Consider the following 16,794-nt stretch of genomic DNA (forward strand, 5'->3'; position numbering starts at 1 on the left):
GAGTGAAAAAGTACACCCACAGTAGCTGAAAAAGCCTCCGGATGTTTTGATACAGTCCTGTGATGTCATCACTTGTTTTTACATGATGTCACTGTTCACCCATTCTTACAATGCTTTTGTCTAGATTCAGTTTTGATAGGGTCACGGTGTGGGTGGTTCTGGTCTGCGTATTAAACAAGTATTAAACCTCATTAATTCCATTCTACTGTCATTTTTAAGGGTTTTGGTTAACAACAATAATAAAAAAATATGATTATGTTTTTTTAGACTCCCCCTCCCAATGTTTATTGAGTCTTCAGTCCTACCATGGTCCTACAGTGTATTGCAGAAGGCCCACTGTACATGGTTCTCTCCAGCAATGACATTTTTCTAAACTTTGGGGGAATTCTGGTCCCAAATTAAGAGCCTTGGAATGTTTTCTAAACGGTGTTGAATTTGTGCAAACTGGAGCATATGATTCTAAAGAGTTGTGTATATCTTGATAACTTTCGTGAGTTTGATCTGAAGTTTTAATGGCAGTGGACACTATTGGTAATTACTCAAAATAATTATTAGCATAAAACCTTACTTGGTAACAAGTAATGGGGAGAGGTTGATAGTATAAAACATTGTGAGAACGGCTCCCTCTGAAGTGATGTAGCTTTTGAGAAAGAAGTAAGTTTCCACAAATTGGATTTCGAGACCTCAGATTTAGAATTTGAGGTCTCAAAATCAAGCATCTGAAAGCACACAACTTCGTGTGACAGATTTTTCTTTCATAGTTATCTCACAACTCCAACGACCAACCAAGCTCAAATTTTCACAGGTTTATTTTTTTATGCATTTGTTGAGATACACCAAGTGAGAAGACTGGTCTTTGACAATTACCAAAGGTGTACAGTGCCTTTGTGCCTTTCAGAAAAAAACAATACAATATATTATTGTTTGCGTATACATGTATGCCGCAATTCACACGTATCGGCACGCAATGGGAGACTTTCTGGGACGATAGAGGGCAGCAGACTTACCGGGTAAATCCATTGTTCTCAGAATTATGCGCATGTTCAGAACTACGTAAACAATGGAAATTTACCCGGTATGTCTACTGCCACCTAGCGTTGGAAAGTCTCCTATTAGTACACACACACACACACACGTATCTGCCCGATCAGTAGCTCTCATGGGGAGAAAAACCCTGATGTAAAATAAAGCATTCTCAAGTCCCCGTGAATATTCTAGAATTAAGATCAATTGTAAGTGGGGGAATTCGTTGATTAGGGGTGCAACAGAAGAGGTGATTAAAACCATTAAGAGGATGAGGTGATTACTGTAATCCCACTAATCTTGGTGCTACAAATAAAAGAAGGGTTTAAAGGCTGTGTTACAGCTATCCAGAGAAGGGATAATCCTGTCAGATTAATGTCAGGATTAAGGATTTAAGTCAAATAATGTTACTCTGGTGTCTATTGAAACGACTGGTTAGCACTAGATGTTGAATACAACTGGCAATGATAGGGGGATGTAAATCTTAGAAGGTTAAATTTTTAACACTCTACAAACTAATGAGAAGCTTGCAGAACACTTTAAACTCCTTTATTTAGATTAAGTTAAAGTTCACATGGGATAAATTCAGCAACCTGAAGGTTACAAATAAAAGCGTATAAAGCATTTTTCTTTTGAGTGTTTGTTTGCTTGTTTGTTTGTTTGTTTGTTTGTTTGTTTGTTTGTGTTATTCAAATAACGTAAGTATCTTTTATGTGACTTTCCCTAGTTCAGAGTTCAGAGTTCATAGAGCTACTTTAAGAAAGCACCAGCAAAATAGCCAAGCAAAAGAGTTCTTCAACTGGTGAAAAACATAGCATCAGGATATGTGGACTTTTAAACTTAGGTGACTTGATACTGATTCGGCCGAGAAAGATCTTGGGTTGCCTCTAGTTATCAAATACCAATTTTCATCTGCCCTTTCCGAAACCACGGCTTCCGCCCCAGATTCGGCTCAGGCTAGGCAGCGCGATTGACAATTTTGCATGATTTGCGTATGGGCTTTGGACAAGAGAACAGAGCCTAAAGCCGAAAATTAGAAAAGAGACGTGGCGTCTGGGCCCCATGACACAGATTTGCTTACACAGAAAATATTGCTTTGACAAATTTCTGCTGAGCAGGAATGAGCAGGGCACCAGTCACAAATGGATGTGACATGGTAGCTTGGCTGTTAACCTTACTCTGGTAAGCACAATTCTGTAAAAATGGACCCAGGAGTCAAGTGGCTACATAGCTACCTTCATTAAACTTTGCCCCCTCCTCAAGAGTTGAGTTACGTCTGGACATATCAATAATGTGGCAAATTGATTAATAAATGGAAAAGTGCATACGCACCTGCGCAATATCATTATAGCCCTGTTTCAAGACCCCCTGCGGTCGCTGACAAGCAGATGAGTTTCAACGACTGGTAATTGTTAACTGACATATACAAAATAACAGAGGGTTAAATTCAGAAGGCCAGGATCTTTTCTTTCTGGCAGAGAGGCCACAGAATCCTTAATTTTTTTCCATCATCGGGCTGAATTTAAGCCGCACTGTTTAGCATTAAGCTGTGCACCATGATGGCGGTAGCTGGATTACGAACAGTGCTTTCAAGTTTCAAGGATGCACTCTATTCAAACAGTTTACAAATCGCCGACACATTCAAACTTAAACTGCACTTCACTACACCTTTATTTCAAGAATCTGTGCCTGCTATATGTCGGTTCCCTTTTATGATTTTTCTTTTCCACCTTCAAAAACACTGTAAAAGAAAACTCCAAACATTTAATTCTTTTACTAGATTGTTTTAGGACAAGTCGTCTTTTGAAATGTACAAAAAAAATAGTTATCTGACTTTGAAGTCTGGCAAGTCGCAGAAAATCTTTCTGGAGTAAAAACAAGCCTGCGAAGTGTAACAATGTACTACACACCGTAATAGTAATGCTATCAAATAGTTCATCAAATATGTAATTGTAAGCCCATGTGGAAAAAAATAAGTCTTTATGCAGTTGAACAATTCTGGTAAATTTTGCTGGAGGGGAGATGAATTCAAATTCCTCAGGGTTTTTTTTCCTGGTCAAAGTACTGTGGGCTGGAAAATTTTGATTTAACACTCTGAACATAAATGGCAGCTGTGTATCCAGAATAAACCACTTGCCGCCACACGCAAGCAGCGGTATTTTAAACTCTTCAGCTGATGAGGCTGGTGCCAAACTAATCACATGGCGTGACTTTGACCGATTGCCATGCCTAGTCCAGGCAATTGAGCTGCACTTTTGAGGCCAGCGATAGGAAATCCTGCTCGGTGAGGTGTATCCGATAAAGCACGCAATCAAAAGATTCAACAATGGTTGCTTCATAGCGACAAAACACGCCATCTTGGTCTGATTCTCGATGGTCTGACTCCCAGAGAACAATCAACATCAAAGCATAGATGTAGGGTACCATACCATATGTTAAGTCTATCATACTTTGCTCCCATCACATCCATCTAGCAGATGCTGAACTTAAACATCCAAGGATGTTTTCCTAACCATAATGGTTTCAAGTACAATGAATTTCTTAACTTAATAAACTCAAAATTTCTTTAAGTCTTTTCCCATTTTCTAAAGTTGAAAGCGTACTTTTTTTTGTTAAACGCTTTACCATTTGGCCATGTTTTGACACAGCATTATGGAGTCGTGTTTTGTCAATGAACATTCTTTTGTCGTCATGACAAGCTTGTTAAGGGGCATTCTTCAGTTGATTTCTATCAGGCCTACTGTGGGAAATGTTGTTTTGCACTAAATACTATAGCAAAAGGATTTTTATTTTGATGAAATAAAATAAATAGGAAAAAAACACAAGGTTTTTCTAATTTATATTGATAACTTTGGTGAACATGAAAGGAATTCATATCAGGTGAAGTTTCATCTTCCCAGTGAGTTTCAAACACAATTGTATTCAAACTTTCCTTGAAAGAAGATAAGTAATGAAGTTTTTGCGTCCAGCACGGTCAGCGAATTTTCAACATAAAAACAAACTGAACCGACTAGATTAACTGGAATCAACTCTTCAAGAAAGGTCTCTCGGTATTCTGTTTACAGAGAGAGGGCAAAGAGTTAACAAATTGCGGCAGACAGTTTGAGGGGATTTACTGTATGTTATTGCAAGGAGGGGCCGGATGAGGGATGGTGATGACGCCGAGATCAGAGATCACTGCGTGGTCATGTTAAAGGTTAATGGTTTTGGGTTCGTCACGGACAAGAAGTCAGTTTGTATTGCCAGCTTTGTGTGAAAGCATGCATCTATATGTGATGTTGCCGAGTTTGACTTTATGTACTTTAACCTCCCAAGGCACTCTAGAATCTAAGGTTTGGGGTAACACCACGTAAACAAATGTATTCTGGAAATGAAATTTTGCCCAGTGGTGTAGATTTTGTTTTAACAGGCATTGAAAGTTTCAAACCCTAAAATTATGATCATTCTTCAGAATCCCACTGAATTTTACGACGTCACACCAAACTACTCTGTCTCTGCTGAGACAGTTATTACAAATTACATTTCAAATGAATCTGTAAAAAAAACAAGCAAACCTAGGGTCAAATTGTAAAGATTTATGAATTTGTTAAATGTTCCAAGAATTATGAATCCATCATTGATTCCAGTTAGTCTTTAGGGTCACAAATTTTACTGTTTTTACCAAACAGGAAAACCAAAATTAATCCGAGCATTTTAAATTTTTACGTAGAAATAATAACCAATACATTTAGATTTTACGTTAACCTGAACTAGTACAAGAACTTTAACTCAGCATGTTTGGTGCAACTTTCCAACAGTTAGTGAAGAATAATTTGAGTGATTTAGCCAAAAGTGGCAGGCAGGCCCTTAATTGACAAGGCGCCAGGCAACAAACTACCTCAACCGGTCCTAAATTGACAGAACTGTGCATGCCTTTCGATAAACATGTGCACCCAAAACCCTTCCACTGTGTCATGTATTGGAGGAAACCATTTAAGGAATACTCCAGTCCGCATTCACATTCAACTTTTTGTTTGCGATAGAATCAGTCCAGTCACTTGTAAAAATGAAATAACAAATCTGCGGTTTGTGGTGTTATTTTTTGCAGAGCATACAAGGCTGGACTTCCTAACCTGGGTCAATTCACGGTTAAACGACTTAACCACAAAGATATTGTCTACTTAATGTCAAGACAAAATGGAGTAAGATTGACAGCCACTGTCCTCCAGATTTTGGACTCCCCTGAACTACATCACGGGGCATCAAATACATGTATTTTGAACTTGTCTACAACATTTCATTCCTGCACTGAGTGATGTGGCCCAACCAAAAACAATAAAAACACAATACAAAAAGGAGTTAAAAAACTTGTTGAATTTTCTAAAAATCTGCACTCAGTAAGCAAATCCGCTACTTACATTTGTACAGTTCAAACTGAACGAAATTTCATAAAAATTTTGCTTAGCAGAAACAGGTTACCAGCCACAATTCCATTTACGATGAACATTTTCTGCTGAACAGCACAATCTTTACTAGCCTTTAGTCAAGGCGCACGCGTCACGACCCCAGATATCACGCATGAAAAAAGACCAGCGCGAACGGCGGAGGCGCGAGCTGCGAAGCACCTTTAGCAACTCATTTTGGGGCCTTATAAATGATTTTCTTTACTTTTTGCCACAGATTTTTTGGTGGGAGAAATGTAATACATAATGCATGAGCGTGATGAGTTGTTTGCCAATAAGAAGACGCAATACCATAGATCACACGCCGCGTGCACGCCCCAAGACCCACACACACATACTGGTGCACTAAAAGTCACGTGCTGAGGGCAACACACAGAAGCTGCATATATGAATAACTAATTAGATAAATGAGTTGCTAAAGGCGCTCGCGCTGGGCTTTTTTTGTGCGTGATATCTGGGGGTGCCGCTGCTGCATGCGCCTTGATTAAAGGCTAAGTCTTTACCAGAACAAGGTTACAAGCCAACAAAATTTCACAATTGCCATTTATGACTGGTATTCTGCTATTATTTGCTTAGCAGAACATTTCTGAACACTTGGTGATTGGGCCATGGTGATTAAAAGTTCATTAAAAGAAAAAAGGTTGTTTGCAGGACAAAACTGAATACTTACCGATGAACAATTTGTTGAATTTAAACATAATAATCTATACGACTCCCCCCTTGATTCTTCCGTCGTTGAAACCTGCAGAAGAGAACACAAAAATTCATGTTAATACATTTGTTCAAGTTTGAATGAAGTTGACAATATTTCTCATATCATTGAATGTCCTGCTTTTTGTGTCAGCAACATCTTGAGGAACCAATCCCTTTACCAATTTTTTTCTCAGAGAGTTCCCCTTAATTTTGTTACGCTAACCCCCAGATGGGTACGGTCCTTCGGAAAGCTTCATGAATCTAAACAAATTTAGATTCGTTTATTGGGGCATGACTGGAGAAGCTGAGCAATTTCTAACCAGGTTTTGGGGGGAGTGCCAAGATGCAGTTTTCTGGGAGCGGACTGAGGACAAAATTTGACCAAAACCCAGCTGGTCAGCTTGACCAATATCAGCTGCCATGCTGTGTTGGTGGTCGAAATTCCAGGGTCCAGGGATGGTTTGTCAATGGTTTGTCCAGGGATAAGATGATCAGAGAGGTTTGGTTCCTGTGGTTTGGTCTATGGGTCAATCATGGAGGAATGGTCAAATCCTAGACCTATCTGGGGTGGTCTCTGCCTTGCCCAAGGACTGAACAGTGGGTGGTGCTCCAAGCAATTATGTTCAAATGAAGTGATGTTTTGTGCATATATCACATGGGTTGATAATAAATTGTCACCCAATCCAAAGGTGGACACTAGCCCCCTTTCCTCCTAGGCCTACTATGTCTAACTTGCAGAACTCATTAGAAAATCCATCCACTAAATTGGCTTCATTTTGATAAATGAACAGTCAAACCATTATGGACAAACCATGGTCAAACAAACCATGCATAGTGCACAGAGGAAGGAAATTGTCCACAACAACCACACTGCATGCAATTCAAGTTTTGAAACAAATGGGGTTTGATGTCATTAGGCCATTATTTGAGCATACAAAATAATTCTTCTGTGCCCCCCCCCTTTTTGAGGGGCGAAGGGGAAGGGGAAGGAATCCGCCCTTTTCATGGGGGGGGGGAACACAAAAATGGTTTACACAGAGGTAATTGGAGGGGGGGGGGCGCTTTAAATAAGATTGAACACCAAATGCTAGGTTTGAGTTCAGACAACATGTACAATTCATTTCATAAAAGGAAGAGCTAAAGAACACCTCGTTGCTTGAGGTAGCTCATGAGGAGCTTGACACCTCGGTATCATTTATAAAAAAAGAACCTCCAAACACCTTTAGAGATTCTGCAAACTTCCAAACACCATGGTTTTCCTTGAAGAAAGACCAAGAAGGAAAAAAAAACTAACATCTAAACAGCGAGGTTATCACACTATCCAATCCTACTAGGAGAACAAAAGACGGCTTTGGATTTTAGTTTCTGTCCAAGGAGAGAGCAGGAGGATTTCTGGACAAAACCTACGCTGGACCCAAGCCCTACCAGTCACAAAACCAACCTATTCATCTTGAAGAAACCCCATGTTCCCCTCTGAAAAAGATCCCCGGCTAAGCTGTGTAAAGTATTAATCTTAACAACGGTGGATGGATGGGTATTAGGAATACTGCAAAGCTGCTTAAAAATTTGTCAGCATAGTCAAAAGGAGAGAAAGACGGGAAGGGAACGCCATTGAAAGAGCTTGTGGTAAAGTTATTAACTGGAGTAGCACATTCCTAGAGATTTAGTTTTGTAAATCCGCTCCTAAGTTCTCTCTGTGCAAGGCTGAGACAGTGTCAGCTATGATGGGTCTCAATTCCATGTAGCTGTTTAAAGTGAATGTAGGTTTAAAATACTAACGGGCTAATTTCAAAAAAGGGAAGAAGAAAAAAAACATGATCAGGAAGTATTCAAAACCTTATGTAACATTTAAAGTTTTTACAATTTCCAATCACCCTGGGAATTGACGCCTTCACCCTGTTTGAGCGTTCTCATTATTCTGAGAATAATCACTGAATAAAATATATCAATTGAAGAGAGACACAAAAATAACCATATTAAAATATTCTCCCAAATATTCACATCTTTTACTAATGTAGATAAGCATCGTAAGAAGTAAAACATAAATGCACTTTTCTAACCACCTCCCCCCAAAAAATAAAAAGCTTTAGCCCCCTATATAAAGTTTTCAAGCCACAAGGTAAATGGTAATTTAAATGGAGAAAAAACAACTAAACAAACATTACATGCCATACAAATATTCACTCTTGTTTATAAATATTCATGTCACTAAATTCAAATCAACTTCCTAAATTACACAATAGAGAAAGGTTCAACCAGTCTAAATTTTTCAAAAAAAATGGTTTTAAACTGAACATTTGTAAGAGTAGACCAATGATTTTTCACACACTTTGGGTCGTTAAATGGTGATAATTTCCTCACTCTAAAACTACAATTTACAGACAAATACTGAACTCTTCTTTAAAAATCCTAAAAATAAAAAAATAATGTGGTTTACAAATTTCCATGCTCTAATGAGCTGGCTTGTTTTTTCCCATGAGAACTTTTAGCTAACATGGTCGCCACCGTAATTTTTCTTTTTAGCTGTGAGCAGTATTACTCAAAATGGTCCGATTGTTACCAGCCTGCATTGCCGCAATACATGTACATGTAATTAATGGGGTGTCGATAAATGTACAAAATTGCTTTTCAGCTTGATGTATGAGTGCAGACATTTTCTAATTCAAACCCTAAAATATTCAGTCGAGAGAAAACCCAGGCTGCAGCCACTGAATAAATTATTCCATTAGATTTATAAAGCCCCTATTCTCCTCGACACAAAAGCAAACCTTCCTGTGTGACTACAAGTGTGAATTTCAAAGCCAACAAAAAGACCAGTCTCGGAAATTCAACCGTCCTTCAGGTCTCTGCATGCAAGCCTGTCACCTTCTCTTCCTGGCATACATAAAAAAACTGTGAGTGATGAATAGAAAATTAAAAAGAAAAAAATTCCCTTGGATAAACTGCAAGAGAAAAGAAAAAAAGGGCCCAGCAGAGAATCAAAAAAGGGAGTGCGAACTCTAGTTTTGCCTGTGGCTTTTTTATCGGCAGAAGAAAAAAAGGTATAACCTGTGAGAGCTACCCCGACCCCTGAAAAGGAAAGGTACCCCTCGTGTGCAGCTTGGCCCTTTTATAGGAGTGGAACAATAATCCCGGTGTTGGCGCTTTCAATCAGTGCGCTGGGTGTGTGTTAGCTACCCTGGCCCAGGACTTCGCTCTAAGGCATTAGGGCTTAAAAGCTAGTGTTACAGCTTTACTGTTCAATGCCGCCAGCTCTTCACTCCTCTGAAAATATCTTGAACTTGCGCTGGGGTTAAGCAGAAAAAAAGAAATGAGTTTTTTTTTTTCTTCTTTCCTTTCTTTCTCACGGCGAAAAAGTGAGGAATACCGTGCGAAAAAAATCAGAGGGTAAAGAAAATCCAGGTGGCATTTTTTGATTGCACCAGATGCTGTGGAATGAAAGGTGTTGAGGGAGAATTTGATCTGACCATGATCTGACAGAGTTTGTGGAGATTTTGTCACAAGAATCTGACTCTGTTTGGACCCGAAGACATCGCGATAAATATCACATGGGGGGCATAAATGGCTCAGAACCTCTTGGCAGGCTTCTTGGCTAAAAACATGACCCTTAAGAACAGGGTGTTTAACTTTGATACATTCTCATACATGTACATTGAAAATTCCCATACACATACCTTTCATGAAAATAAAAAATAGTGTTTTTTTGTGGGGGTGGTGTTGGTGGTTGGTTGGGGAGGATCCTTGCTAAGCAGCTCATTTATTTTTACAAATACCCTGGGATTTATGTTATTCTTTTCAGCAAATTGTGTTATTTGTATCTTTTTAAAAAAGTTTTAAACTTTTTACTGACTGTGAACATCAACAAAATCATCAACACAATTACAAACAAAACAGCTTTTCTAACATAAAAAACTCAAACCAGTCATCCATATTAACCTTATTTTCCCAAAGGGCAGGACATCTGTTTTTATCATTAAAATCTAGAGTTTGCTTGTGGTAAACGCTTATGAACAAAGAGGGGAAGGAGTGATTGTATTCCCAAAGACATGCTTGATAAGGTAGGCTTGTTGAAAAGACAGTGGGAACACAATGGAAAGATGCTCTGAAGTGGAACTATTAGGCCTAATGACTACATAAGGTATGTTCCGCTTCTTTGGTTTATGGGTTTTGATTGTAATATCAAAAGCACATTTGGACAAATGAATACTGAATGGTCCCAGTTTCAAAAACAGTAAATGGTGAGGTCTGTCAGTTATTGATATTATTCAAATACTTGACTTAATTTTGATATCAATTTTGATATTTGATTGTACATTTGTTGGGAAATGAATTTCAAAGACCAATTATGTTGTGATCCTTTTTATTTTATTTATTAATTCTAGCTGTGAAGCCAAGGACTCTCAGAAAAGCAAACTTAATCACTGTACAAGCCAAGAACCTGGCAATGAAAAGAAACCAAAGAAGGGCATTTCAGTTTTAGATATGAAGACGCAATGCGTTTCTTCAGGGGTTGTGTCAATAGCAGACTTTCCAACGCTAGGCGGCAGCAGACATACCGGGTAAATTTCCATTGTTTACGTAGTTCTGAACATGCGCATAATTCTGAGAACAATGGATTTACCCAGTAAGTCTGCTGCCCTCTATCGTCCCAGAAAGTCTCCCATTACTTCTGTATTTTTAATTTGTAATGTCATTATATTACTGAATCTCTGAACTGAGAGTTCTTTCTGGCAAAAAGTCAGAAAACCATGTAACTAGGGGTCCAAATATAAGGATCTTTTGGAAAAGTATCCTCAGCACTAAATAAATTTATCAAAGAGAAGAATGTATTTATATCTGAAGAAAATAACAGCCAATTATTTCACCAAGCAGATAAAAAAAGCTGAATTCACTTCAGATAAATGTCTGAAATTTCATACCTGATAAAATGAGTATATTATATGAGTATATTATTTAATTATTGTTAAATTTCCTAACTGGTACTTTGAACAAATTTCCACAAAGCAAGATTTTACAGTGAACAAATTGCGAACAATACACATAACATTGTAGTAAACCCATTTCTGCCAAGCATTACTTGTCTCTGCAGAGTGAACTGTTGTACCAGGTTAATCAAATGTAGGACAGCATGCATTGTAAGAAAGCATTGGTTACAAGATAACAGTCATCCAGCTGTTAAATATTTGTCTTTAAAGGAAAATGTTGCCTTGGATCGGTCGAGTTGGTCTTCGAAAAGCGGCTTTCCAACCATACGCATTTTATAACAAATGCAACGTGTTCCTTTAATTTGTTTTACAAAATTCAAAATATTTTAGCATTATGACACAAACCTAAATGGAGTAGAAAATTGTACATTCTTGAAAGGGTTTTTCTTAACTCTGGCCTTCTCAAACCAAGTATAAAGAATAAACGCTGCATGTGGCCACAAAAGTCATGGTTATGTACGAGTTGCCTAAAGGCAGTTTAAATTATTACACTGTTGCAATGCTGAGTTTTCTGCATCGAAATTGCAAGTCACCAGTCCCGTTTTTGTCGGCAAGCAGCTAAGCATGGTATACTATTGGGCGTAGCGCTTGTAACCGATTCCAGCAAGGCACTCTGAAAGCCTGGCCAGTCATGGGTTATGATCCTATTGTCCCTACCCATAACAGGTTTTTTGTGGAAATGTTTCCATTCCCGACAATGACGTTTGTGATGGAGAAGAAACTGTAACCCAATTGAACGCGCCCATTCATACTGTAAATCTGTTAAAACCATTTTTATGGGAGTGTTTGAGAGTGCATTGGGCGAAACTGAGCTTCTGCCAGAAAATCATGAAGTCCTAAGTTAGCCATACTTATAAATACAAGAAAGGTACTTAATTTTATCAAGTAGGGGGATAAACAATTTCCTCCTGTAAAAAAGCACTCCCATCAGAAATTGTCCACGCTTTATGGGAACATTCCAAGAGCATCAAAGGCATACTAGTGGAGCCACAGGCCCACAGGCCCACAAGCTTTAAGAGGCTTGACAGGGTTATTTGATCTCTTGTATTTCAATTTTTTTGGCAATAAAGGAAATGAATGTTTAAACGAATGTGACATATCTATACGTAAATGATACCGATGAAATACAATATCCACTACCAGCAATTCAAACCAATTGTGCCATTCAACAGAGTTGTACTCAAGGACTTTAAAAAGAAATTTGATCAACCACAATTGTATCACAACGATATACCAAAGCAATTAAACGGCTTAACTGCAGTGTGGATCTCATGTTATTCAGTACGTCCAAATTAGGGAAGTACTCATTTATAGACACTTTCACTGACTTTCAATTCAGGATCATCTGTGGGATTTTAAGTTACTGGGCCTTATTTTTCAAAATCCAACCCCTGTAGTTTGATTCTGTAACTGACTGAGGGCTGCACTCAGGCTAGTGCTTACTTTCACAAAATTGTTAACTGGCAGAAGATAGAAATAAATCTGGTGTTACACAAATTTTATAATATTGAAAAAGGGGGAAAACCTAGGGACAAAAGGCATTAAAAAAATAATGCTCTTATTAATGAAACACAATGATTTTTGACCTCTTTTCTTGACAAAGTTCTCTTTTACATTTTTACTACTCTCTGACCGTTGTACTATCTCAGTTAACACCATTACACACATGCCGTTTTCAAAGAAAGTTCAACAATTACCTACAACTAAATCTGTTAGTAAGGCTACCCTACACAAAAAGGTGACTTTTACAGACATGCCCCCCCCCCCCCCAAATTGTATTGCATAATCATTGTGAAATCATTGATCTTAGTTCAAACTTTCAAAATATTTTACACACATGTTCACAGGGTAAATCTAATCCAAATATATGGGTTTCAGATTATCTGTAGGAAAACTGAGAGTAACTACCCCTCCCATGGCTTCCCTTGTACCAAGATAAACAGAGCTTGGCCATTCTACCTACATGTACATGGAATTTCTGCCAGAAATAAATGTAGGCCTACATTCCAAGAAAAGTACTCCTCAATGCATTAAAGGGATATTGTCAAATACCAGTCTTCTCAGTTGGTGTATCCCATCATGTGCATAAAATAACAAGCCTGTAAAAATTTGGGCTCAATCGGTCATCGAAGTTGCAAGAAAATGATGAAAGAAAAAACACCCTTGTTGGACGAATTTGTGTGCTTTCAGATAGGAATAAAAGACCTCTGGCTTTTATTATTTTAGTACCTCTTTCTCAAAAACTACATTACTTCAGAGGGAGCCGTTTCACACAATGTTTTATACTACATGTACGTATAAAACAGCTCTCCAATGCTCGTTACCAAGTCAGTTTTTACGTTAATATTTGTTTTGAGTGATTACCAAACGTGTACCTTCCCTTTAAAAACAAAGAATTTTGATTTTGTATTTAATTTCTGAATCTACATTTTGATACTTATGCACACAAACAGAGAGTGGCAAAGAATAACACACTGTATCACATTAATTATAGAATACATTGTAATACTTTCCAAAATAATTGCCCACTGAAGTGAAGTATAATGTAACACATTCACTTCCTATACTATTTTTGGCACTGTGACCTTCATGCACAAAGCCACTATCCAGTAATATTTTACAAAACCAAAATACCACAATTTGTCACAAGGGTAAGAACAACAAAAAAGAGACAAAATACATATGAATCTAAACCCAGACTAGTATTAATTATCATTGTGTAAATTTGTTAAATCATAAATAAATTTAAATATTATGGAAACAACAACATGCTTGTTAAACTATTTACTGGTACAGACTTGTGGAGTGTGAGACAAAAGCAACATAGTGTGCGATGGTACAGAGTTTTAGAAAGTAACAAACAAGAGCTACTGTGTGTTGTAAATGAATCTCATGATTGATTGGCAGGAGACCATCACTACCAGTACATCCCATCCCTACTAAAGGTTGTCCAAAACAAATGCAGAGATTCACCCTGACAACTGGCAGACTGTGGTACAGATACATTAACAAAATTGATGATTGAAAACTTCCACAGTGCACTTATGTCAAAATCAAACTTAATATTTTAAAAGCCAGTTGACATGTTCTAGACTAGGTAGATCGTGATATCGCCCAAGCTTAGGACTGACTAGGCCTTGTGGTCTAAATTGCTGAGGGCCAGTCAAAAATCTCTCCAACTGACTCGGCTGTCTTGTGTTGAAATTTGTTTGTTGTATGAAACACTGACTAAATGTGTAGTCACTGACTGAAAACGATAATATTGGAAAACCATGCGTTTGAGCTACTGTTTTTTAAAATGTGCGTCACGTGAACATTAAGAACCAGAACGCATTGTTGAACCAGGAATGCAATTCGCATCATTTCACTGGCTGTAGTGAGCAATGATTCAAAGACTGAAAAATGAAAAACATCAAACAAGCAACAACCCCAATACATTAAAAATCCTAAGTTGTGTTTTACATGCACTTTATCAAATTAAATCTTCACATTTAGTGCTCATATAGTTTACATGCATTATGTCAGACATTCGTAGTAAAGGTTTTCTGTTCTTTCTTGCACCATGCTTGAAATGACCTGTGCAAAAATCCTCCAGTCCACTTCGGACCAAACCTATGAAAACACTGAGCCAGAGTTTGTTGATGATCCAAAATTACCCCGTCCTTTCTGCACGTTTCCAGCCCACTCTACTCGCGGGCAATTTAGCTGACCGTTAATGACCATCTCAATAACGACCGGTAACATTGATGGTGCTCATGAAAGTCTGGTCTCACCTACACATACAGGTCGCTAAGACCCACAATTAGTGATGGGCTCCGTTAAAATGGAGTGGGTGATATCAATTCAAGAAGGATGCAACAAAACCTCAGTGCTTCGTATACATGCAGCTACGTTCCTTTAGTCATCTACATGTACAACGTTCTCAGAGACTAAACCATTACAATTTTGGAATGGGGGGGGGTATTATGATGCTATTGATACGCAAATGAGAGGGGGCCTCTACCTGGCCTATGTGTGAACTTTGCATGCTTTGTGGGACCATTGAAGCCCCTTGAGTGGTCATTGGTCCTGTTTGCATTTGAAGTAAAGGATTTAGGAATTTCCTACTACATGCGTGGTGGGTATTGTTAGCGTCTTGTATAATGAATTTGAGTGTTGTATAGAGGGGTGCATTGTCAAAAGAGTCCATCCTGGTGAGAAAGTTACCACAAGGTGGACTTGGATGTGTCATTGGTGTGAATAAATGATTCAAAATGGCTGTTACATTCAAGAAGCTATCTTATGACAACTTCCATCTAACATTAAACTCAACCATCAAATAAGGGAATAAAGGGTAGCGATGAGTTCTTAAACTGCCGTTTAAAGCCGGCAGGGTTGTGGTTGTGCGATCAATTTTTAGTTCACAATGCCTTAACTTTAACAATTTTAAAGAAGTGTTTTAGCAACAACTTCTTTAAAATAACATAGCATGCCTTTTATCCCATTATCTGTGCTTTCACTGAAATGCAAAAGGCATTTTATCACCAAGTTACATACCATGTACGTCAGTTATTGACATTAAACCAGCAGTTCTTCCATCCTCATATCACAACAAAAACAAAACTTCACCTTTCGAGCCAGCTGTTAAAACTTGACTCCTTATCTGAAATACCAGTCACTGTTATCAGTTTAAATGGTAATAAAAACAGTACTGCCATCTGTTAAGGCCTTCTGTTTTTTACATAGTACGATAAACTAAAACAAGTTGAATACTTAGATTACGATAACACTTTGTATTTAAATGATGACGCAGATGTGCCCGAGCACAATTTGAACAAATGCTAAGCATAAGATAATTCCATTTCAACAAAACTCTGAACCAGTCTTTAAACTTTCTGCAGTGTAATTACATGTATGGTCATCCCCACCGCCTTTTGGGCGAGCCCTTGTTTGGGAAGTTTTTTTAGTTCCCACCTGATATTTGATTTCCCTCCTTTAAAAACTTATTTATTATTCTTCTGTTCTTCTCACGCTTCTTTGGGCCTGGGAGCTTAAGTGCTCTCTATTTTATATATTTACATAATTTTACAAATAAAAAGATTAGTAGCAAAATAAATAATAAATTATCAACAATAATAAATTTCGAAATTTCACATCTACATGTGTACACCCACATTCCAAACTCATTAGTTCAATAGCACAAGAAGGATCAGGGCAAAAAGAAAGTTCCAAAGACAAAATGAGCGAAACGAAAAAAACGAGCGTAATTCCAGAACAGACAATACTGATCCCTGATGAAGACTGTCACGACTTCATCCCATTGATTTTCCATTCTTGGCTTGCCTACTAATGCCACTTCCTGTCTGCAACAAGAGCTTCTTTCCTCCCATTCATGTATTCCAATCAAGAAAAAAACGTACAAAAATCAATGAGGAACTTTGAAGACACATTCCACAGGAACCAGTGGTGCAACCTATGAACGATGCTGCGACTGTCTCAGGCCACAATCAATATACATCGTGTGTACATTATTTATAAGGAATATCCCCCTCGGTGGCTGTTGACGGCAAGTAACCCCTGACAACTGGAGTCAGCCAATCAAAATTCGTTTGGAAATCTTTTCAGCGTTGATGAATCTTTCTGAATGAAAGGTAAATTGTGTACCACGCATA

The 16,794-nt window shown here is 38.0% G+C and overlaps 1 protein-coding gene across 2 annotated transcripts in view; it reads right to left on the reverse strand.

Annotated features, from left to right (window-relative positions):
* LOC117298802 (anosmin-1-like) overlaps positions 1-16,794 on the reverse strand; it is a 42,603-nt gene that overhangs the window by 19,172 nt on the left and 6,637 nt on the right. For both annotated transcript variants that reach the window (XM_033782135.1, XM_033782134.1), the window contains exon 2: positions 6,136-6,207. In XM_033782135.1, coding sequence (XP_033638026.1) covers positions 6,136-6,207 — 72 coding nt within the window. The remainder of the gene's footprint in view (positions 1-6,135; positions 6,208-16,794) is intronic.

Source organism: Asterias rubens, chromosome 13 (assembly GCF_902459465.1).
Source record: "Asterias rubens chromosome 13, eAstRub1.3, whole genome shotgun sequence".
Classification (NCBI taxonomy): Eukaryota; Metazoa; Echinodermata; class Asteroidea; order Forcipulatida; family Asteriidae; genus Asterias; species Asterias rubens.